The 25,266-nt window shown below is 42.9% G+C and overlaps 1 protein-coding gene across 1 annotated transcript; it reads right to left on the bottom strand.

The window, feature by feature from the left end:
• Positions 1–1,233: 1,233 nt before the first annotated feature.
• On the bottom strand, positions 1,234–25,259 carry GPALPP1 (GPALPP motifs containing 1). Its single transcript, XM_004577463.3, has 8 exons — positions 25,056–25,259; positions 18,975–19,107; positions 17,481–17,579; positions 12,136–12,244; positions 5,485–5,616; positions 4,623–4,787; positions 3,063–3,164; positions 1,234–1,648 (listed from the first exon to the last, which is right to left on the bottom strand). The coding sequence occupies exons 1-8, from the start codon at positions 25,141–25,143 to the stop codon at positions 1,430–1,432; spliced, it is 1,047 nt and encodes a 348-aa protein (XP_004577520.2). The 5' UTR covers positions 25,144–25,259; the 3' UTR covers positions 1,234–1,429.
• Positions 25,260–25,266: the final 7 nt, after the last annotated feature.

The raw sequence follows: 25,266 nt of genomic DNA, 5'->3' as shown, positions 1-25,266 counted from the left end.
AATAAAGGTGTAGACTTACTGTGTGTTCTATGTACTCAATATAAAGATGATAAACGTGACATTCATCTTCCCTTACCCTGCATGCGATTTTAAAGACTCTTATGACTTCCAGGTAGAATATTCTGAACCCATCTTTTCATGTCATATCCTTTGAGGTAAGGTAGTATAATAGATTGATTCACATTTTATAAATTGATAGGTTCAGAATTTTAATCTTCTTTCTTGATAAATGTGATTTCACTGAAAACACATTAAACTCTAAGAACCCCGGTTTTCAAATATTACAATTTTATTAACTGCGACAGGCTACTGGAAGAAAAAGAGACCAATTTAGAAAACTATCAAGAACTCAGTTAAAATGAAGAATGGCTACACTTCTAGGTTCATTTGCTGCGTAATATCATGTTAATTGCCAGAGGACTACACAAAGTTTGTACGGAAATGGGATTAGAAGGTTAAAATTTAAATATATAAGTTTTATTTCTCAATTTAAACTACTACTAAGTGTAAGGTGCTTTTCTAAGTGATGATAGATTGCAGGCTCTGAAACCGTCTCTAAATAAGTGGGGACCCTAGGTGTTTAACCATGTCAATGCATTATAGCTAAAGAAAAATGGTACCATTTACCTTTTTTCTTTTAAAATTTATTTATTTTCATTTGAAAGGCAGATTTTTACGAAGACAGAAGGAAAGACAGAGAGGTCTTCCATCCTCTGGTGACTTTCCAGAACTGAGGTGATCCAAAGCTCGGAGCCAGGAGCTTCTCCTGAGATCCCTGTGTGGGTTCGGGGTCCAAAGCCTTGGACCATCTTCTGCTGCTTTCCCAGGACATAAACAGGGAGCTGGATGGGAAATTGTGCAGTCAGGACACAAATAGGTCCCCATATGGGATGCGCTGGCCCCAAATGGTGCCCTTTGATTTGCTTTTTTCTTTTCTTTTCTTTTTTTTAAAGATTTATTATTATTGGAAAGCTGGATATACAGAGAGGAGGAGAGACAGAGAGGAAGATCTTCCATCCAATGTTTCACTCCCCAACTGAGCCGCAATGGCCGGTGCTGCGCCGATCCGATGCCGGGAACCAGGAACCTCTTCCAGGTCTCCCATGCGGGTGCAGGGTCCCAAAGCTTTGGGCCGTCCTTGACTGCTTTCCCAGGCCACAGCAGGGAGCTGGATGGGAAGTGGAGCTGCTGGGGTTAGAACTCTATTAGTTTATTAGAAGGACATGCCCATTTTCCAGTAAACCACACTGTTTTTAATCCATCAAGGCTGACCTTCAAAAATCAGTTCACTTTTTAAAAATGGAGATTTGCAATCCACTTTATTTTAAAGAAATCACTTTTTTTTTTAAAGCCAGCATTATAGACACCAGAGTACTTAGAAAGTTCAAATGGGTCACTATGAAAATACAGTTCACTGAAATGTACTTACTTATAAAAACATACTGCCTTTGCCATGTGAAAATCTGCTGTTTAGTTCTCTAGATTTCTTTATTAGGGCTTTTTTCTGGGCTTCATCAAACCGATTAACCTTGAGATCCTTATCACGGTCAAATGGTGTTCTCTCTTGGGACCTGTTTTTATCTTCAGCAGCCTTATTCTTTAATTTTTTGTGATGAATGTCCATAAGAGATTCTGATCTTCTTGATTCCTAGAGAGAGCAGAAGAGCAAAAATGAGAACCATGGCTTATATAGACTAACAGAACATAATCCTTAGACAATCACCAGTAGCAAAAGTGTAAGAGGGTTATTTACAAAGCCAGCAGGTCTCCCCAAATCTAAGACAGCCTCTGTGAAGCGAATCTGTATCAGAGGCAAAATGAAATAATTAGACTATCATAATCAATTCAAACAGATTAGTTTAAATTTATGATGGTAAAAGAAAAGAACTTTAATATCAGTTATTTCAGGTGGACTACCGTCAGTCTGGTTCCATACAATTTGCATATTGTGATGTACAAGATCATTTTGGTACTGAATTATTTAAAGATTACAGAAAACACCTTGAAGTAACCAACTCATTATAAATTCTAAACTGAAAGTCAATTCTTATAGCGAGGAATTTGCTAAATGATCCAGTTGCTGATTTGCCACATTTTCCCATGGACAGCAGGGGCCTCAGTTACTGTGCCAGCTTTTACTGCCTTTCCAGGAACATGGCAGGCAGCTGTATCAGAATCTCAGTACCTGATTTCAACCTGGCACTCCAACACAGGATACTGACATCCTATTTTTAGTGTATGTGCTGCCAAAGCGAGCACTGGATACTGACATCCTTAAGCAGCTTGACCTACTGTGCCACACTGCTGACCCCTGTCATGTTTACTTATAATTTCTTATTTACTTGAAAACTAGACTGAGGGATTAGGGGACGTGGAGAGGAACAGGAGTAGAGGAAGAGAGAGTGAGAAAAACAGATGTTCCACTTGCTGTTTTATCCCCCAGGTAGCTGCGACAGTTGGAACTAGGCCAGACCCAAACCAGGAACTAGGAATTACTTTATTTTTAAAGAGATGGGCTTCTAACAGTTCTTCAGAACACATGTTCTTTAGTTGACTGCTTTTTATTTTCTTTTCATGGTAGTATGCTAAGACAGTGTTGAATTTATTAAAAGCTGACAATTCACCAAAGTGAAGACTGAACTGTTCATAAATTTAGAGTGAACCATATTTTTAAATCTTTTCATATTTAAATCTTTTCATCAAGTATTCCAAATCCACTTGTAATTTAAAAACTTACGAGCTGAGGATCTATCTCTACGAGTTATTATGGCTCTTATTTTTGATCAAGTGCTACCTATATTTAGTAACTGGATTTCTGATATCTGGCTTCAGTAAAACACATGCTTGAAATACTATACGAGATGCACAGAAGGATATTATATAAATAAACAACAAAACTGAATATTTTTCAGGACTGATACATACAAAATACCTGGGATAGAGAGGCAGATATATGAAAGAAAGAAAAACAAGAAACAGAAAAAAAAAATGACAACTCAAACTATAGAAAAAATACACAGTAGTTACATCTATAAAGTTATTGATTTTATTTCCTTACTCACATTGTATGAGGACACCTGCTCAGCCAATCTCTTATCCCTTCCTGACAACTCACGTTCTTTGTCATCCTTCTTGCTGAATGACTTCCTTGCTTCCTGTGTCTCCTGAAGAGTAATGACAGGTAACAAATTAATGAACCACATAAATAAGATAAAAAAGAAATGCTGCTATTTTTACTTAAGTGAAGTCATGAAAAAGTACTTAAAGCCAGGGTTGTTGAATTCCTTCTGGTTAGAAATGCTAATATTCTCGATAAGGGATCAGTTAATACTGAAGCCAAGGAGTTTCCTACACATAAGAAAACAAAGTCACGGTGGTTTCAGCTGCGGCTTGCCTGCATTCCCATCACAGCGCAGGCTCAAGCCTCAGCTCTGCTTCTGACCCAGCTGCCTGCCAGCATGTTTTGGGAAGCACTGGATGATAGTCCAAGCGCCCGGGCCCCGATGGATTTCCTTTAGCCATTTAGAGAGTAGACCAGTGGATGAACTGGTCTTGTCTCTATAACTCTCTCTCTTACGCTGCTGTTCAATCTACCTTCCAAATGAATAAATAAATACATCTAAAGAAAGGTGAGGGGTGATACCTGACTCTATCAACTAACCAGAAGAAATCATTTATTTATTGAATGGAGAATGAGTTCCAACAGTGACAAAATGTAGTAATGAAATATTTTTTCAAAGATGCATTTATTTATTTGAAAGATAGAAGTGCCACCCACGTAGGAGACTTGGATAAAGCTCCTGGCTCCTGGCTTTGACCTGATTCGGCTGCAGCCAGTGTGGCCATTTGGGGAGTCAACCAGTGGATGGACAGTCTCTTTCTGCCTTTCTTTCTAACAATGCTTTTCAAATAAAAATAAATAAATCTTAAAACAAAACAGAGCAACAAAAAACATAAACCTTCTCCAAAAGTATATAGTTAATGCATCCAGGAAGCAGCAGACAATGGCTCAAGTACAAGGTGCATTAGCAGGGATGCTGGTACAGGAAGTGGCACCTTACCCTGCAGAGTCACAACATGGACCTCACTTTAAGCCTATCCTGACAGTAACATGCAAACGAGCCCAACTGGGACATGGTTATTTTAAGAAACAGTCTCCACATATCATTTCATTTGTTAGGTTGTCTAGAGGCTTCCCTCCCCACCAAGATAATTTAAAAGTTACACTCTTACGAATACAGTGATGTTGTATGGAGTTTACAGAATTTGCTTTAGAAAGGTCTAGCATGGGATTCTTGTTGACTACTTACCAGTGCTGTCACCTTAGTGAGAAATTAACTTCCTCCACTCAAGAGCAGGGTCAATAAACCTAAGTTTACTTCATGTGTCTGAATTTTCTGAGGTTAAAACGTAGCAATTCACTGGGAAACAGCAGGCAAACAGTGCTACTTGCCTTCCCTATACCTTCTTTCAGGAGAAAATCTATACTTTTTTCCCTTCAGAATCATCATTTTAAAATGTAGCACATCCTTTAAACAGCTCTTTTTTTTTCTTTTTTGGTTACTTTTCAAAAAACTTGAGCCAACCAACCAACCAACCAAATAGCCAATGTAACATCTCACCCTTGCTTTCCTTTCTCGGTCAGCTGGAGTGTCCGTCCACACGGATCGGTCCCCTGATTTGTCCTCAGCTCTCCTCTTGAAAGTCCGAGGCCCAAGGCCAAAGTCTTTCATTTCTGCAGGAAGCTCAGTCATCCACGACTCTCTCGTAACTGGTTTAGAGGAATCCTTTAGGAGAAATGAAAGGGGGGAAAAAAAAGGAACATGAAAACATTATATACTTAGAAACATGTGTATATTATACTTTGTATGTATATAGAAAACATGAATTATATACTATGTACATATATAAAATATTATGTAAATGCTATCTTTATCAATTGAGGTTTTAGTTACTTAACAGGAGCCAGTGAGTGGTGGCTTAGCACGGTAATCATCCAATTGCAGTGCCAACATTCTGCATAGGTGCTAGCTTTGGTCCTGGCTACTTCTCTTCTCCTCCAGCTCCCTGCTAGTAGACTAACAAAGCAGCAAAGGATGGCCTTTTAATGTTTTAATAAAAATAAAATAAATCTTTAAAAAAAAAAAGACTTACATCATCGGGCACAGTCCAGTAGCCTAGCATCTAGCCCAGCCTTGCATGTGCCGGGATCTTGTATGGACATCAGTTCTAATCCCAGCCACCCCACTTCCCATCCAGCTCCCTGCCTGTGACCTGGGAAGGCAGTCGAGGAGACCCAAGGCCTTGGGACCTTGCACCCATGTGGGAAACCCAGAGGAGGCTCCGGGTTACTGGCTTCAGATTGGCGCAGCTCCAGCTGTTGCAGTCACTTGGGGAGTGAATCAGCGGTCAGAAGACCTTCCTCTCTGTACATCTGACTTTGCAATAAAATAAAATAAATCTTAAAAAAAAAAAAAGACTTACATCATCTCCTCTGGTCAGTTTTTCTTTCATTCTCTGGGCCCTTTTTTCAAACTCTGTTGATATATTGTAGTTAACTGGTCCTTTTGCAGGCATTGGTCCAATAATGTCCTCCTTGTCACTGTTATCTGTTTCCTTTTAAAATAATAAGACATTTTGTTAAACCAAGAGCAGTGGTATAAGTGATAGAAAACAACTGTAAATTCCTTATATTTAACTGCAATTGTTTACCCATGGACAACAAAAAGAAACCAAAACCAACACAGTCCATCACTGAAAAAACACGGACCCTGTCTTGACCTTCCTCAAGTGCACAATACACAAATCCCAGCTCCACAGTGTGTGGACTCTGCCAGGTGCCCTCTTAGGTCCATCATAGATTTCACCAAATCAGTTCCCTTCCTGATGGACACAAATGTGGCTCCAGAGTTCTTATCAGCACAGAACTGGAGGGCTTTAGTATCAGTCAGTGATGGTACAGTGCAAATCGTTTTCATTCCTAATACTCATAAAACCCTTTAGAATATAGATGTGTTATATACATTCTTGGAAGCTCTACTGGTCTTCAGAATTCAGTTGAGGCCACTGGAACAAAAATGCTGTATAAAAATGCTGGAAAACAAAACAAAACAAAACAAACAAACAAAACCAAAATACTGGCCTGAAAGTAAGTTAGTTCCACAGCTTGCCTGAGGTTCTAAAATCAGTATCTAAGAATCAATTGTCCTAAGGTCAAGACCAGTAATCTTTCTACTTACCTGATAGAAATCCTCTCTTTTTTTTTAATTTCAGCCTGTTAGTGATTTAAGTGTTTAGAACTTATTTCTATATTAGTAAGCTCTTTGAATCTGTAATTCCCAACACAAACATTTGCTGACATAAAATAGCAAATACAGAAGACATACTGAACCTTTTACTTTCATCTAATAAGAAAAAGTTTTATGAAAGGTAGAATTTCAGCACGTCTTGATGGGATGATACTGGAAACTTCGAAATCAAGATCACTCAAGATGTCAGGACACAAATTAAATGGGGCAATGGAAAGGCATACTAACTCAAAACTAGAAAGAAATCGGAATCCTATGCCAAAACTCATTCACAATATTGAACAATGATGGTGTTCTAAGTGAGTTCTTCTTTCCTAGTAAGGCTTCTCTTGTCTTTGGAATGGCGAGTACGACTCCTGCCAATTGCTACTCTCATGCCATGAGATCCCTGCATTTTGTTCATCTTGGAGTCACTTCCTTCTTAGGAAACTGGAAGCTTCTCTGATTCCTGGGGAAAGTGTTGACAATGCTAAGCCCATAACTTTCATTCTTCTTGCTCAACCAGCTGCTTATGTATGAGCCTGGTTTTGGTCAAACATGAAGGGAAGTCTACAGGAAACCTTCTGGGAAGATTCCCCTTGTTGTGGGGTGTGAGCGAGATCACACCAGACATGTCTAAGGTTTTTAACGAGTCTGTATTAACCAAGCTTGGTGATAATAGAGCAAAATAGCAAATCACAAGTCCATACGGCAATCCAACCAATCATAATCCAACCAATCATAATCCCAAAAGGAACAAATGGTAATTATCCTTAAGTTCATCCATTAAGCCGAAGACCTATGTCCCAGCTTCCCCAACAACGTAAGTTATTCTAAGAGGCATGCAATGAATAACCTGGACACACTTACAAAGTTGCAGGCATTCACCTTTCCCTGGCTTCTCTGCCCACATTCCACTACTGCTAGGCCTTACCTCTCCTGGAACTCCTGACAGCTCACAAACCAGAAACATTATTATATCCATTGTCCCATCTAAGCAGTACACAGTGACCATGCTCAGGGGATTACCTATCCTGGGTAAGCCAAGAGTCGTGGTGCCAGAGTAATGGAAGCACCTGGCCAGAAAGAGACAGAGTTCCCACTTCATGGGCCTTTTAAAGGGGCTTGTGAGGGGAGTGGTTACACAACAAGGCAATACCGTTCCCTCTCAGTTGATAGGTGAGTCACAGGTGGGCAGAAGTGAATACCTAAGTGTTGTGCGCTAAGGAGTTGATTAGTGCTCACTGGGATGGGCAGGAACAAGAACTGGGCTTGTAGCTAAAAACACCTAGACTAACTGGACTTATCTGGCTAAATTAGGGCGTGGTGGGGAGTGGTTGAGGATGGAATTATACAGAGGGTAGGGGACACAGCCAAATTTCATTTGCCCAATGTCTATCACTGGCTGTACTCCATAACACCCTCTTGCCCCTGCCTTTTTTTTTTTTTCCTAAGAATTACTTTTTAAAAGATTTATTTTATTTTTATTTAAAAGGCAGATTTACAGAGAGAGAGAGACAGAGACAGACAGACATAGAGAGAGACAGAGATCTTCCATCTGCTGTTCACTCCCCACATAGCCATAATGGCTGCAAATGAGCCAATCTGAAGCCAGGAGCCAGGAGTCTCCTCTGGGTCTCCCATATGGGCTCAGGGGCACATGGATTTAGGCCAGTTTCTGTTGCTTTTCCAGGTCCTAAGCATGGATCTGAAGTGCAAAAGCAGCTGGGGCACGAACTGGTGCCCATGGGGATGCTTAGCACCACAGGTAGAGGCGTAGCCCATCACACCATGGTGCCAGCCCCAGACTTTCCTCTTTCTAAAAGTGGAACCCAGAAAAGCAACATGGCTCTTTATGTGTTCAGACAATGCCACCTGTTTGTGAATCTCAGATTTCCGGTATGCTTCTTGGTATGATGAAGGCAGTCAGAGTAATTCACATACCATAGAGTAGAGCAGAAAGATGGAAAAAAGCTTAAGTCCTTGATGGCATCATTAGATTGTTGAATTAACTCCAGAATGATCTTACTTCCCAACATGTGCAACACAGTTTCTGAGTTTGAGACTATAGGATATGTATCACCAGGGAACTTATACCAACAACTCATGCATTCAGCTAAGTAGATTAAGACAGAGTTTGCGGTTTCTGACATTTTTAGTTGAGAACATTCCACCCGATCCAGTACTTCTCAGGACTGCTGCTTGGATTTGTTTAAATTTATGTTGGTGCTGTGCACTGCAGTGTCTGGCCTGTGGTGAATGCTCAAGAGGTGTTAACGGTCAGTACTAGCGTGTATGTCTTAATTTGGAAGTATGTGCTGTGAATAAGAGACTAACAGAAGCCCCTCTTTGAGAAACAGAATCTGAAAACTGAATGTCTTTAACACTGCGGTGTAATTCCTCCCCTACCCTCACCTCTCATGTGTTAAGGGAAGCTGATGGGTACATACACAGAATGTGTACCAGCCAGGCAATCATATACACCACTCACTTGCTGAGCAGGTGGGTTAGGACAAAATTCCAAGCATGAAGAAAGCAGGATTATAGTAAATCTTTGAAAAAAAATTCTCCCAACCTTTTATTTTGAAAATTTTAAAATTCAGAACAGTGCCATACACTGAACAGCCATCCATCTGCACATCCACCCTTCTGTTCTCCGTCCGCCCTACGCCCCCATGAGACAGCCAGCCACACTTCTTTTTCCAACCCTTTGAAAGCAGATTACAGACAGCGTGATAAGGCCCTAGATGGAAGCAAGCCCTCCTCCCTGTTTCCTGGCAGTGGCTTACAGTTCTCCAGTAAGTCCTCTTTTTTTCACAGACAGCAGGGTTTTGTGGCTGTGGTCTATATAAAAGAGACTCAATTTATTCTCTTCCGCCTGAGTGAGCCAGAAGCCAGGTGAAAAATCTCTTACAGCTTATCACAGGTCCCCTACCATGTAAACTTGAGCTCTGGCTTTGAATTCTCTCAGTGTTTCCTCCTTTGGGGCTTATTCTAACTATTGCCATTCTGCAGCCCTCCTCCACTACTCCTGCCAGCAAGTTTTTGCGTTTGTGGCTGGGACAGCCTTACCTGATGATGTCAGCTCAGCCTGTATTCTTGTATTTAACATCTTTGTTGGACTTCACCAGACTTTTTAACCCCTACCTTTCTTCCTCTCCGTATTTTTTTTACCTACAAATAGGCTACATACAACACACCCTCTGGAACGATCAGCCACTCCTTCTTCCTGAATTGTCTCCAACTAATCAATTGTAGCTCAGAGGTTCTCTAAGAGAAAAAAAAAAATCTTTTCTCATTTCTTCAGATTAGTTTTGGTTCTCCTGCCAGGTTTCTATTCATACTTCTCATCCTGTGAAATGCTCATACCATTGGATTTACTGCAGAGGTGAGGAACCTGTAGTCTGCCAAGGGTCATCTGGATAGGCACAGCATGATTCAAAACTACCCACTGAAAAATTAGCCTGCTAGGGGCTGGCGTGGCAGCCCGTGGCACCAGCATCCCATACAGGCACTAGTTTGTGTCCTGGCTGCTCCATTTTTGATCCAGCTTCTGTGAATGGCCTGGGAACGCAGCAGAGACTGGCCAAGTCCTTAGGCCCCTGCACCCACGTGGGAGTCCCAGAACCAGCTAGCTCTTGGCTCTCAACTTCAGGCCAGTCCAGGTCCAGCTGTTTGGGGAGTGAACCAGCAGATGGAAGGTCTGCCTCTTTCTTTCTGTAGCTCTGACTTCCAAGTAAAAGTAAACAAATCTTTAAAATATTAGCCTGCTTTCATTTATTGAATTTCTAGGCCTACCTGTGATTGCCAGGGCTGGATACTCCCAGCCTGGCTGTATGGGCATCAGGCACTATTGGCAAAAGGCTGAGTTCCAGTGCCCCCCTGTGGACACCACATGGCGAGTGCTCAATCCCCTCAAACAAAATGGCCTGGGATTTGCATATCACTCAGGCACATCCTCCAGCCGCTTTACACCATCTCTAGATTACTTACACTACTTGCTACAACATAAATTCTGTGTAAATAGTTACTGTATTTTTTAGGGGATAAAGCAGAATAGAAAGCTGAACAGGTTCAGTCCAGACACAATTTTGCTGTATTTTCAGTCTGTAATGGGTGGAATCCAAGCATGCAGAACCAGGGGACTGGAGGGTGAGCAGTCTGTATTCCCTACTCTGCAGTAACTGTTGTAGCGACTATTTCTGAATATTTGCTATGTGTCAGGCATTGGGCTCTGGGATACATATTCTAGTGGACAGGGAGCAATAGGAACAAGCAGTAGTAAAATCAATGCATTCCTTGTTGGTGGTAAGTGTTATAGAGAAAGCAGAATTAAAGGAGAAGAGGAAGTAAAGAGTAAAGAGAGGAGTGCTTACAAAAATGTAAATTAGGAGCCCAGAGATGACCTTATGGGGAAGATGATATTTCCGCAAAAATTTTGAAGGTCTGGGCCTGACGCATAGGCCTAGCGGCTAAAGTCCTTGCCTTGCATGTGCCAGGATCCCATATGGGCGCCGGTTCTAATCCTGGCAGCTCCACTTCCCATCCAGCTCCCTGCTTGTGGCCTGGGAAAGCAGTCGAGGACGGCCCAAGGCATTGGGACCCTGCACCCGCGTGGGAGACCTGGAAGAGGTTCCTGGCTCCTGGCTTCGGGATCAGCTCAGCTCCGGCCATTACAGCCACTTGGGGAGTGAATCATCAGACGGAAGATCTTCCTCTCTGTCTCTCCTCTCTGTGTATATGCCATTCCAATAAAAATAAATAAATATTTTTAAAAAGTTCTGAAGGTCTAAGAGGTCATCCACATGGATACTGAGGGCAAGGCCATTTGGAATCGAACTGGACGGCAGACAGAAACTTTCAAGGGGCAGGCCTCAGGGTCTGACTCCTCTGAGGAGGAACAGCAAAGAGTTCAGTGTGGTTGCGTCAAAGCCAAACAGAAACTCAAGAGTGCCAACGAGGTCAGATAGCAGCGGCCTCCGTAAGGACCCTGGCTTCTAGGCAGAGACAAGAGCGGTGATTTGGTGGTTCTGAAGGTTAGTAACAGGACTTCATGTCACTTAGGCCACTGTAGCTGCTGTGCTAGGAGGAAGAACGGGGAAAGGGCTATCAGAAACAGGAAGAACCAATCAAAGGAGTGAAACACGGTTGCTTGGGCCAAGTCTGAAGTTCGTGATCTTAACTGCTAAACTGTACTTCCTTTCAGCAACCTCAGTGTAAATGCTGAATTTGCAGTGGAGAGCAACACTGGTCTCCTGCTCCAGATGAATTCACATGCAGGAAGCCACTGGAGGATGAGCAGACAATTAGAGTTATAAAAACTGGGTCTCCACCAAGGTTTTGCTAAGTAAACTTTATCCAGTCCTGGGTAAGTCACCTGACTTTGGTGTTTTGCATCTGTAAGATGCAGATATCTTATATTTTATGAGGCTGCAAGAAGATAAAAACAGATGGGAAAATACACAGCTAGGGAGAAGAGCTTTCACACTTTATCTCCAAATCATTTCATCTTTTTAACAAATCACTCATCCACCCAGTGCACTTGTTACAATGTAGGTACACAGCTGGGTACCAGGGCAGAAACCACAGCTTTCTCTCTAGACTAAATTCCTTAAGTTGTTCATCTTGTTCGGTTTTTCTGACACTTTACGGCATCCCTTCAAAGATAAATAGCCTTTTCAGGTAACACCCACTCAACCTTGTTATTTTTTCTAAAAGATTCCCAGGTTTTTGAACAACTTTTGATCTCATCTACTTATGTCACCATGCAAGTTAATCTGTTAAATGATCATCTTCACAAAGTTCTGAGCTTGTTATACTTGATTCTTTAAATGAAAACTTTCCAAACCTCAGAATTGAGATGTGACGATGCTGGTTTTCTTGGACCATCTCTGCCTCTGTCTCTTTTCTGGGTAGATTTAATGAAGCCAGGTGGCAATGCAGGACCTATGATGGGCCTGAAAAGTAAGATGTATCTTTATCATTCACCCTAATACAAAAAAGTCATCTCCAGAATCAAAAAGTGCACAAGATTATAAAGTCAGAAAATAAGAAATGTTGAAAGTGAGAGCTTATTTTTGCTAGTATCACCTAGTTTTTTTTTCTTTTTAAAGTTGAATCTATTTATTTGAAAGGCAGTTACAAAGAAAGATAGAGAGAAAAAGAGAGACAGAGACAGGTGCTTCCTTTGCTGGTTTCTTCTCCTGTGGCTCTAACAGCCAGGGTTGGGCCAGGCAGAAGTCAGGAGCCCAGAACCCCATCTGGGTCTCCCACATACCTGGAAGAGGCCCAAGTAGTTGGGCCATCCTCTGCTGCCTTTCCGGGCACATTAGCAGGGAGCTAGATAGGAAGCAGAGCAGTTGAGGCTTGAACTGGTGCTCAGATGAGATGCTGGCATCAGAAGCTCAATCCACTGAGCCACAACTCCAGTCCCTGCCTAGGACTTTTCAAAAAAGCCTAATTTTTACATTCTATCTTTATACTTGTTAATTATTAGATAATAAACTAAGAATTCTAAATCTATGTGACACTGAAGTATGCCCACTTCCTAAAAACAACTATTTATATTAGTAAAAATAATCATCAAAGTTCCTATCACATACAAAAATCTAAGAAGGTCTTTTTTTTATTTTGTGCTTTGGTGTTCCTTCAGCTTTATATTCACTACCCACTAACAAAACATCTCTTGAGGGCATTATTATTACAGTCACAACTACTAAAGAAGGAAATGAGCTCTTCTAAGGATATGCATATAGCATACACTTATAACAGATGCCAGCAATCTATTTACAGCAGGTATGGTGGTATAAAACGCTGGTGTCTGTCTACACACTAATCCAGGAATGATGCAGAAGCATGCAGGGAGTTCACTGAGACCCACAGAAAGAGGAGAAGGTGCTGTGCTAAGCACATTTCTATCCACGTACCTTTCTGTTGTTTAAAATCACCCTATGTAACTCATCCCACTTCAGAGTAGCAAAATAATGCCAAAGGTCAGCACAAATAGAAAGTTCCTGAGCTAGAGTTTGAACCCAAGGCACCAATGTTCATGTGAGACGCTCTACTCTGCCACATCATGAGGGAACTGTCACCAGCGTGGAAGAGAGAATTTCCTGAATTCTGAGTCTTGAGAAGAAACAGCCTTACTTTTGTTGGGGTGAGGGGTAGGGGAAGGAGAGGAAGGAGAGAAAAGATGCTTTCTTGTCTCTGATTAAGTTTTTTACCTTTTTTTTTTTTAATTTATCTATTCTTTTCATTGGAAAGTCAGATATACAGAGAAGAGGAAAGACAAAGGAAGATCTTCCATCCACTGATTCACTCCCCCAGTGGCTGCAACGATTGGAGCTGAGCCGATCCAAAGCCAGGAGCCAGGAGCCTCTTCCGGGTCTCCCATGCAGTTGCAGGGTCCCAAGGCTTTGGGCCTTCCTACACTGCTTTCCCATAAACAGGGAGCTAGAAGGCAAATAGAGCAGCCAAGATTTGAATTGGCACCCATATGGGATCCCAGCATGTGCAAGGCGAGGACTTTAGCCACTAGGCTACTGTGTGGGGCCCCACCTTTGTTTTTGCAACACGGTTTTTTCCTTGGCCATCACTGTGCCCATGCAGGTAGCACTGAAGTCCTAGGCTGAAATTTCTAGGATGCACTGTTGGAGCACTCTATCAGAGTCTGAGAGGCAGCCTTCCTCACAGAGGAAAAGCTGCCCTGAGAGGCAGAAGGCCCGGTTTCTTCTTGACTGTAGAATCATCTCATCTCAGCTTCTGAAACCTCATTCAGCAGAACAATGTTGTTAATGAGAGACGGGGAAGTTTGGCATTGTTAGAAAGATCCAATTACCTATCATCTATCATTTACAAGAGAGTACCACATGTTTTTTTCTGAGTATAATTTTTAGCAGATCTACAAATGCTCAACTTTCTGGATTCCGGGGATTTCCAAAGATAAAACTCCTGGATACTTGAAAACTTAAAACACAGCAAAGGAATACAACCATGGCATGCTGTGGTTGTAGAAAAGGTTTCTGAATCCAATATGCAGCATCAGCTATTTATTTTGTATATGTTCATTTTTTTAACTGAAACGTAATTCTCAAAAATTCTCAAAAAAAAATTTTTTTTCAACATATCCCTGGGGGTGGTGTTGTGGTACAGTGGGTTGAGCTGTTGCCTGCAAAGCCAGCATCCCAAATGGATACTGTTTCATGTCTCAGCTGCTCCACTTTTAATCCAGCTCCTTGCTAATCTGCCCAGGAAAACAGTGGAAGATGGTTGAAGTACTTGTGTCTGTACCCACATGGGAGACCCAAGTGAAGCTTCTAGCTTCAATCTGGCCCAGCCCTGGCCTTTGTGAGCATTTGGGGAGTGAACCAACAGATGGAAGATCTTTTTTCTCTGTAACTCAGCCCTTCAAATAAATAAATACAGCCTTTAAAAATATGTTGCTATACATCTAAGCCCAGGTACATACACCTCATCCGGAATCTTTAGAACCATTAAGTGTTTCAGATTTTGGGATATCTGCACACACACTATGAGATACTTTGGAGATGATGCCAACTTCAAACATGGAATATACATACATACATATATGTATATATTTTGTTGTTGTTGTTTCACATATATCTTATACACATAGCTTGAAGATCATTTCCTACAACACGTTTGATAAATTTGTGTAGGAAACAAAGTTTGTGTACATAGGAACTGTCAGACACGCTTCTCTCAAAGCTTCAGGGTGCAGGTGTTCCGTCCAGCAGTTAAGATACCTGCATCTCATACTGGAGTACCCATGTTCAACTCCACAATCATTCCTAACTCCAACTTCCTGTTAAAATAGACCCTGGAAAGCAGCAGTAATTGTTCAAGTGAATGAGTTCCCACTAACTGTGTGGGGACTTGGACTGAGTTCTGCTACTGGGGGAAGCATTTGAACCAGTGAGAGTTCCGTGTGTGTGTATTTCAGATAAAATAAAATGTTCAGCTTATCTATTTTTTTCAAATTTATTTATTTTCATTGGAAAGTCAGACATACTGAGAGGAGGAGAGACAGAGAGGAAAATCCTCCATCCACTGGTTCACTCCCCAAGTGGCCGCAACAGCCGGAGCTGAACCCATTAGAAGCCAGGAACCAGGAGCTTCTTCTGGGTCTCCCATGCAGTTGTAGAATCCCAAGGCTTTGGGCCATCCTCTATTGCCTTCCCAGGCCACAAGCAGAGCACTCGATCAGAAGTGGGGTGGCTGGGACATGAACTGGTTCCCATATGGGATCCCAGTGCATGCAAGATGAGGACTTTAGCAGATAGGCTACCAAGCTGGGCCTGAGCTTATCTATCTTTACTATTTTTTAAAATTCTGGGGGTATTTTGAATTTTCGATTAGAGAGCTCAATACATATATATTTCTAAAAAAGTTTTAAATTCATTTTATTTATTTGAAACAAAGAGAGAGAAAAGGAAATATGTTCCCATCTACTGGTTTACTCTCCTAATGCCAGTGAAGAGCCTGGGTGTAGGCCAAAACCAGGAGCTGAACTAGGAATTCATTGTGGGCCTCTCACACAGATGGCAGGGATCCAAACACATGAGCCATATGTGCTGTATCCCAGCATATCAGCAGGAGGCTTGGATGGAGAGTAGGGCTGGGACTCAAACACAGAAACTCTGACACAGGATGAACTTGTACCAGCCTAATTGCTCCACCAAACACCTGTTCCTGTAACATGTTTTCTTAAAGCGGTGTTATATCCCAGGGGGTCAGCGTGCATCCTGTAAGGAATAAGATCATGAATTTTAAAAATGTATTTGTTTCCACTTTATTTAAAAGGCAGGGGACAAAGAGGCAGAGATGGAGATCTTCCATCCACTGGCTCAACTATCCATCATGACCAGGGGGAAGCTAGGAGCTTGGAACTCGGGCTGGGCCCTGCTGGTGGAATGGACTCAAGGACTGGAGCCATCATTTCTTGCTTCCGAGGGTATGCTTCAGCAAGAAACTAACTGGAAGTGGAGGAGGTGGGACTCGAACTAGGCACTTCAATACAGTACACAAGTGTTTCAACCAGCATGTTCAACGCTGTGCCAAATGTCAGCCCTAAAATGATAAATTTTAGACTTTGAAAGCACTGGATGTGTTTCTGGACATATCTCTCTTTGTGTTTATAATTTTTCTTAAAAACAGAAGAACCATTCTTAGCTTGGGGTCTCCTAAAAAAATAGGCAACAGGCCCTCTAAAAGCACCATGGTTACAGGGAAATCATTCACTGCTAAATATAACAATAAATTTTAAACATAAAATAAACAGTAACTTTTTCTACTTGCTGTTGCATGCTGCGAAAGGGCTGGCATTTCGCTTCATTGTAAAGATGCCAGAAGGGCTACTGCATCTCCTGTGGGAGTTCCCGGGTTCAATTCCTGGTTCCCGTTTATCATTCCAGCTTCCTGCTCATGTGGAGCCTGGAAGGCAGCAGCGTTGGCCGAATTAGCTAAGCTCCTGCTACTCAGCTGGGCTGAGATCCCCCAGCACCTGCCTTCAGCCCTCCTGGCTCTAGGCATTTGGAAAATGAACCAGTGATAGCTCCAGTCTGTCTGTCTCTCAAATATAAATAAACAAAAAGAAGGGAAGAGGCTGTTGGGTCTACACAGCCTACTATAAAATGCTTTGTTTGAGTATCAAAAGAGATGTGGTGTGTTTGTGAACCGTGAAAAGTGTCATAAACATGCAAATAATTATTTGTATTATAGGGAATAAGTATTTTTCCCTATGAATGTCCAATTGCAAATAATTTAGAAAAACAAGTTCAGGGCCCGGCATGGTAGCCTAGAGGCTCAAGTTCTTGCCTTGCATGCTCTGGATCCCATATAGGTGCCAGTTCTAATCCTGGCAGTCCCACTTCCCATCCAGCTCCCTGCTTGTGGCTTGGGAAAGCAGTTGAGGACGGCCCAACGCCTTGGGACCCTGCACCCACATGGGAGACCCGGAAGAGGCCCCTGGCTCCTAGCCTCAGATCGGCACTGCCAAAGTGGCCACTTGGGAAGTGAATCAGCGGATGGAAGATCTTCCTCTCTGTCTCTTCCTCTGCATATCTGACTTTCCAATAAAAATAAAATAAATCTTAAAAAAAATTTTCAGACAACTCTTTACCAAGGGAAAGCATTGGAAATATATGAAAACAACTGGCCTGGAATGAGTGTTACCTTGGAGGAGAATCATCCTGCTTTTTAAATCCAGGAGGAAGGGCTGGTCCAAAAAATCCATCATCATCATCATCATCATCTTCATATCTCCCCTGTTTTCTGAAAAGATCATAGTATAAAGTTGATCAGTATATATGCCGAATTATTTTTCCTTTTTCTTCCATTTTTAAAAAAGATTCATTTATTTTTATCACAAAACCAGATATACAGATAGAAGAGACAGAGAGGAAGATCTTCCGTCCACTGATTCACTCCCCAAGTGGCCCCAATGGCTGGAGCCGAGCCAGTCCGAAGCCAGGAGCCAGGAACTTCCTCCAGGTCTCCTGTATGGGTGCAGGGTCCCAAGGCTTTGAGCCGTCCTCCACTGCTTTCCCAGGCCACAAGCAGGGAGCTGGACGGGAAGCTGAGCCACCGGGACACAAACTAGCACCCACATGGGATCATGGAGCATGCATGGCGAGGATTTTAGATACTAGGCTACCGTGCTGGGCCCACTAAATTATTTTTCATAAAGACAAAATTTAATTCTAAAAGCAGTAAGATTAGTAGTGGAAATCTGGAATTCTATTTTTATCCCAAACTGTTAGAGGTTAGTTACTTCTTTATAGATGTAACATTTCACTCTTCTCTGTCTTCTGTGGTATTAAATGTTCAACTCACTGAAGTGCCCACTGTCTGTCAGATGCTTCTCCGGAGACGTTTCTGACTTTGACTCGCAGTCTCCTTTGAGGAAGGGCTTTAAGTTGCTATTTTTCATAATCTATAAAATGTATCAGAAAACCCTATCATCTAACTAAGATTCAATTGCCTATTTATATGGCCCCATGCAGGGTGAGACTAGATTACAAGGAAAGTATTATAAATAAGACACATACTGCATATATTATTTTAAAATGAAATTTGATGGCTTATTTAGAATTGATTTCAATAACAACAGAAAAATAAAGGTACTTTATATAAAAATTTACTGAGGGGCTGCCACAATAGTTTAACTGGCCAATCCTCTACTTCTAAGGGTGGCATCCCATCTGGGCACTGGTTCCTTTCTGGCTCCCTCACTTCCCATCCAGCTTCTGTTTATACCTTTGAAAGCAGTGGACATTGACTCAAGTCCTTGGCACCCTGTACCTGCCTGGGAGACCTGGAAGAAGCTCCTGGCTCCTGGATTCGGATCAGCTCAGCTCTGGCTATAGTGGTCATTTGGAGAGTGAACCAGGACATGCAAGATCTTTGTCTCTGCTTCTCTCTGAAAGTTTGTCTTTCCAATGGAAATAAATAAATCTTATTTTTCTTTTTTTTTTCACTGAAAGACTAGATGCTGATATAGTAATCTACTACAATAAACTTCATTGTAGACAGCACTGTTCATAATATGCCATCTTATCTGATTTCTTGCTGTGCTGTACAAATGCAGATGTGACAGCCTCTTACTAGCTCTCTGCTCCAGTCAACTTCACAGGGTCTGAAGCTTGGTTTGCCATTGAAGTGACTGACCTTGCAGTTGGACCAGAGTCTTCATCCTCAGATTCTTGATTTCCTTCTTCAGACAAAGAGCTGCTGTCCTCATCGCTGTCTGATGAATCTGAACTACTGCTTTTGTAATTTGGGGGCAGAGCTGGTCCTGCAACTAAACATGGGTGGGTACGTCATGAGTGGCTGTCATTGTTTCAGCAAGTCCTCTGGCTGACATCGTCCACTTTCTTCCCTAATATTCACAGCCCTGCATGTCTATCATTTATTACATACTTCACTCTCATGGCTCCTGTGTTGTAGATGGTGGTTGTGTCTCCAAAGCGAAGAAGGCAGCCCTCATGCTTTAGACATCTAAGAGCACCACAGTATTTTTTTGTCAAAACCTAAATTTGTAACAATAGTATTTAAGTAAGTTCCCTGATAACATATTATCTTCCATGTTGGTTAGTGTACCTGCTAAAACAGGTTTATGTCTTTTCCTTATAGATAGCACTTTGGAGATGACATTCACACCATGCAACCAACCAAATTTGTAGCTACATACTCCAGTATACTGAAAATCACAATGACCCTTTCTTAAGATCCATCACTTAGGTTCTGGTATAGTGGGTAAAACTGCTGCCCCTGTGGCTGGCATCCCAAATGGGCATTGGTCTTGTCCTACCTGCTCCACTTCCAATCCAGCACCCTGATAATGTCCCTGGAAACCAGTGGCAGATGACTCAAGTACTCAGGCCCCTGTATCCAGTGGGAGACAATGAAGAAGCTTCTAGCATCAGACCAGCTCAGCTCTGGTTATTGCGGCCATTTGGGGAGTGAATAAGTGGATGGAAAACTTCTTTCTGTAACTCTGCCTTTCAAGTAAAGAAATAAATCGTAAAAGCAAAGCAAAGCAGGCAGGAAGGAAAAAGGAAAGGCAGGAAGGAAACTGGCTGGCGCTGTGATGGAGCAGGTTAAGCTGCTGTCTTTGATGCTGGTTCTAGTTTCAGCTGCTCTGCTTTCCATCCAGGTCTTGTAATGTGCTTGGAAAGGAGTAGATGATGCTCAAGCATGCAGGTCCCTGTGACCCATGTGGTAGGCCTGGACAGAGTTCCTGGCTCTTGGCTTTGGCCTGGCCTTAGCATTGGGGATTTGAGGAGTGAACCCAAATATCTTCTTCTGCCTTCCAAATAAATATATCTCATAAAAAATATTTGAATTGCAAACCATTAGTAAGCAAAGAGAGCTTATTGATGGCTTGGATATGAAAAGGGCAGATATAAGGAAACAAGGAGGCCTTAGGTTGCTTGCTCGACTACCATTCTCTAGATTCCTGGTCTTCCTAGTCTTCATTTTAAATTTAAAATGGCCCTTAAAAATTTCTGTAGTGCTGTCAGTGATATTTGGTTATACCAGTCTAAAACTGAAGGAAAAAATTAGGGCTCATTTTTGGAGTGTTGCACTATTTCCTGTATCTTTGGGTGTATTAATATAGAACAAAAGCCCAATACATAAAGATCGACTTCAAAATTTAAATTCTTTCTTCAAAAATTTGATTGGGGGCTGGTGTTGTGGTGTAGCAGGCAACAGTACCGTCTGTGATAGTCCATGGCACTGGTATCCCACAAGGACAATGGTTTGAGTCCCAGGTGCTCCACTTTCAATCCAACTCCCTGCTTATATGACTGGGAAAGCAGCAGACGATCCAACTCCTTGGACCCCTATACCCATGTGGAAATCCAGAAGAAGCTCCAGATTACTGGTTTCAACACAGCCCAGCCCATCATTATGGTCATTTTGGAAGTAAACCAGTAGGTGGGATCTCTCTGTGTGACTCTGTATTTTAAGCAAATAAATAAATCTTCAAAACGAAAACAAAACAAAAAATAACAAAACTGACAGAGAGAGGTATTTGGTTAGGAAGTTAAGATGTCACGTGGACACCAACATCCGGTATCAGAGTGCCTGGGTTTGAGTGCTGGCTCCACTCAATCACAGTTTCCTGCTAATGTGCACCCTGGGTGGGAGCAAGTGAAGGCAAGTGTTTCGGTCCTTGCCAACCATGTGGGAGATCTGACAGGATTCTAGCTTTCTGGCTTTGGTCTGGTCCAGTCTGGGTTGTTGCTGGCATCTGGGGAGTGAGCCAGTAGATGCAGGATGTCTGCTAATCTCTGCCTTTCAAATTAAAAGTTTTTAGATGCATTTTTCTCAAAATTTTAAAAGACTTATTTATTTTCATTGGAAAGGTAGATTTATAGAGAGGAGAGACAGAAAGAAAGATCTTGCATCTGTTGGTTCACTCCCCAGATGACAGCAATGGCCAGAGCTATGCTGATCCGAAGTAAGGGAGTCAGGAGTTTCCTCTAGGTTTCCCATGTTGATGCAGAGTCCCACAAGGTTTCAGGCCATCCTCGACTGCTTTCCCAGGCCACAAGCAGGGAGCTGGATGGGAAGTGGAGCAGCTGGGACATAAAGAGATGCCCAAATGTGTTGCTGGCACTTGGAGATGGAGGATGAGACAGTTGAGCCAACGTGCTGGCCCCTTGAGTAAAGGACTGTAGATTAAAAAAAAAAAAATTGCCAAACTTAGAAGGAAGCAGGTGGCCAGATGGTGGTGGAAAGCAGTATGGTTTGTGTGAACAGCAATGTGTATATGTGGAACGGGGACTTCCGACCTAACCGGTTGCAGGCCCAACAGGATGCTGTCATCACAGCCTCTCACTTGACGAGCTGCAGAACCCCAAGAGTGCAAGCCTCATTACAACTCTGTGCCTGAGATGGAAACTACTCAAACATCTTCCAACAGTAAAATGCACAAATTGCACTCAAGAGCTGGCACTCTGGCTTAGCAGGTGAAGCTGTCACTACCACAGCATGCTCTAGTCCAAGGCTGCTCCACTTCCCATCCAGCTCCTGCTAATGCGTTTGTGAAGGCAGTGGACGGCCCAACTACTTAGACTTCTACCACCCACAGAGGAGACCTGGCTGGAGTTCCTGTCGGTGGGTCTCAGCCTGCTCCAGTCCTGGCCATCATGGTCACTTGGGGAGTGAATAACAGATAAATAACACACTGCCTTTCGAACAAATAAGATACATCTTCAAAGAAAAGTAAGTTATACCCATGACAAATTACTACATTTATCCACAGGATTACTAAACAGTAATGACTTAAACAAACAAATAAAAAACAAAACCTCAATTCTCATTGATATGGATGAACATCACAAAATAATGTGATGCTAAATATGAAGCCAATTCCAGAAGAGCTCATATTGTATTTTCCCAGTTACACAAAACAAAAAAGTATGTCAAATTAACCAGAGAGGTTACAAGTCAGGGCAGTGATAAGATAACCCCCTGGTTTCTGGATGGGAAGGACAGCTAGGAAGACGGCCCATGGGGAGCATCTCTCATGTGCTATGGGGATTTTGAACACTGTTGGTGCTAACAAGCTTGATAGAGGCCCAGACAGAGAAATAAGGAGAGTTTAAAAAAGATGCTATCTGAAAAAATGTTGGTAATTGTCTTAGGATCAACCATGAAAGGAATGGAATTATAGTGGGATGGGGTGGGTGGGTAACAGGCTTAAGATGACACACACAGCATGCTACTGTGCTTGATGAAGAGGTAGAGGCATGCAATAAATTATGTATGAAGGCTCTTTCGGTGTCGGCAGGTTGGCATCAAACTCATTCAACGGAAAACCTGACAGACATAACACACACAGTGTTACATGTTAGGAGTTGGAGAAACAGAGGGCATACAAAGAAAGAAGCACCTGACGTAAGTGCTTGTAGAATGGCAAAAGCCAATCACAGTGAAACACCCTTCCAGGAAAGCACTTTATCTGCAAATGTTGCCTGAGTTTAAGATCTGAGACTGAGTTCAGCGTGATGGCTCAATTGCCTAATCATCTCCTTACAAGCAGCGGGATCCCATATGGGTGCCAGTTCATGCCCTGGCTGTTCCACTTTCCATCCAGCTCCCTGTTTAGTCTGGGAAAGCAACAGAGGTTGATCTAAGGCTTTGGGACACTGCACCCATGCGGGAGACCCAAAGAAGCTCCTGGCTTCTAGCTTCAGATCAACCAGGCTCTGGCCATTGTGGTCATTTGGGGAGCAAATCAGCAGATGGAAGATCTGTCTCTCCTTCTTTCTGTAAATCTATCTTTCCAATGAAAAGAAATGAATTTTTAAAAATAAATAAATAAAATCAGAGACTATGATGAATTGGCACTTACAAAGGGAGGATACAGTCACTGAGCCATTGCACCGAGCCCAAGTCTGGTTTTTTAGTGATTATAACAAAACTGAGATCTAGAAGGGAATTTCTGGCAGCAACAAGGACTCTGGGTACCAAAGAAGGAAAATTAAATTCAGAAGTTGCGGGGGAGGGCAGTGTGGCTTGTTCTTCCAGCTTTTCTCTATCTATAGGACCTCTCTCAGTCTGCAAATCAGACCATTAAAGGAGACAGTTTGGCACAAATGCATCTGAGAAACATGTCCTTGCTGTATGTGAAAGGTCTGTTATGTGTATAGAAGAACACACAGGGACAGATATGCCAATACATGATTCACATGTATGATGTATTAAACATGTAATGTGTGGCAGGTTGTTACCCTAGTCGTTAAGATGTCTTTGTTCCGGCTGACACTCTGGCACAGCACATTAAGCCTCCACTTGTGTCACAGACATTCTTAACAGGCAGCAGTTCCAGTCCTGGCTGCTCCACAACCCATCCAGTCACCTGCTAGTGTCAGGGGAAGTCCTCGGGCCCCTGCAACCACACGGGAGATCCAGCTGAAGTTCCTGCCTCCTGGCTTCATCCTGACTCAGCCCTGCTATTATGGGAGCATCAACCAGTAGGTGGAAAATCACTCTCAGTTACTCTGCCTTTCAAATAAGGAAATATTTTTTTAAATGTCTTTTAACCACATTGTTGTCCTTGCATTCAACAGCTGGCTCTAGATTCCTGTTTCTTCTGATGCATAGCTTAAGTAGAGATGAAGGTTCAAATAGTAGGGTCCCTCGCACCCACATGCCCGGTCTCGACTGAGTTCCTAGTTCTGACCTCCAGTATGGCCCAATACCACCTGTTCTGGGCATTTGGGAAGTGAATTAGCATACAAGAGACTGCTCCCTCGTTTTCTGTCTCTTTCCTTCCTTCCTACTCCTCCTTCTTTCCCTCCTTTTTAGATTTATTTTTATTGGAAAGGCAAATTTACAGAAAGGAGAGACAAAGATCTGCCATCCACTGATTCACTTCCTAGATGTCTGTACGGGCCAGAGCTAAGCCGAGCTAAAGCTTGGATCCAAGAGCGTCTTCCCATCCTCCCAAGTGGTGCTGTGACCCAAGGCTTTGGGTCATCCTCTATTGACTTCCCAGACTTTAAGCAAGAAGCTGGATAGAATGTGGAGCAGCTGGGACAGGAATCGGTGCCCACATGGAATCCCAGAACTTGCAAGGTAAGGATTAGCCAATTGAACCATTGCTCCAGATCCTCTCCGTCTTTCAAGTAAATACACAGACAAAAAACAACAACACTTAAAACATGCATAATGTAACTAAATAAGAGGGAAAACAACTCTAAAGAGGAGGAGTGACTCACACCTGGGAGAGTCTGGGAAGGTTTCTCTGAGCTGTCATTTAACTCGGCCCTTTAAGGACGAGGAGATCACGAGGTTTGTACGGAAGTGTAACCAGAGAGATGCCAGAAGAAGCTGGGCGTGTTGAGGAGCTGCAGGAGCACTGGACCCGAGAGTCAGATGCAGTAACACAAGGAAAGTTTAGGAAGGCAGAGCCAAGGCCAGAATCCTGTGCACTGGAAGTTCAAAGGGCACACGCCTCGTTCTAGCTTCACACTGCGATCTGGGGATAATGGTATTTTCCATATACAGCGGCTGGAAAGAGAACATGGCCAAATGCGGGTATCAATGAGCACAGCGCCTCCGGCTCTCGGGCCTGGGTCGTCCTCAGCAGGGTTAGCCACCCAAAGCTCTGACTCTGAGGAGCCACCCAAGAACCCTGGGAACTGGGATCCGGACGCGCTCACCCGCCACTCCCTCAACCCTCCAGAAAGGGTCGGTGGGGCCTGGCGGGCACGAGAACGTCGCACCGCTTACCCGGGCTCGGGTCCCGCTCCTCTCCCTCCGCCAGTCCGCTGGCCTTGAAGCCGGGTGGCAGCGCCGGCCCGATCAGGTCCCTGGCCATCCGCGGTCGCCGGCGCTCGTCACGCACACCTGTCCAAGCACTTTCAATCAATTCCCAAAAGGTGGTCCGCAACCCGCCGCAAAGGTTGCAAGTTTTTCCGTCTCTGATTGATGACGCAGCAAC

This window comes from Ochotona princeps, chromosome 12, assembly GCF_030435755.1.
Source record: "Ochotona princeps isolate mOchPri1 chromosome 12, mOchPri1.hap1, whole genome shotgun sequence".
Classification (NCBI taxonomy): domain Eukaryota; kingdom Metazoa; phylum Chordata; class Mammalia; order Lagomorpha; family Ochotonidae; genus Ochotona; species Ochotona princeps.
This window is presented reverse-complemented; position numbering and strand designations above follow the sequence as displayed.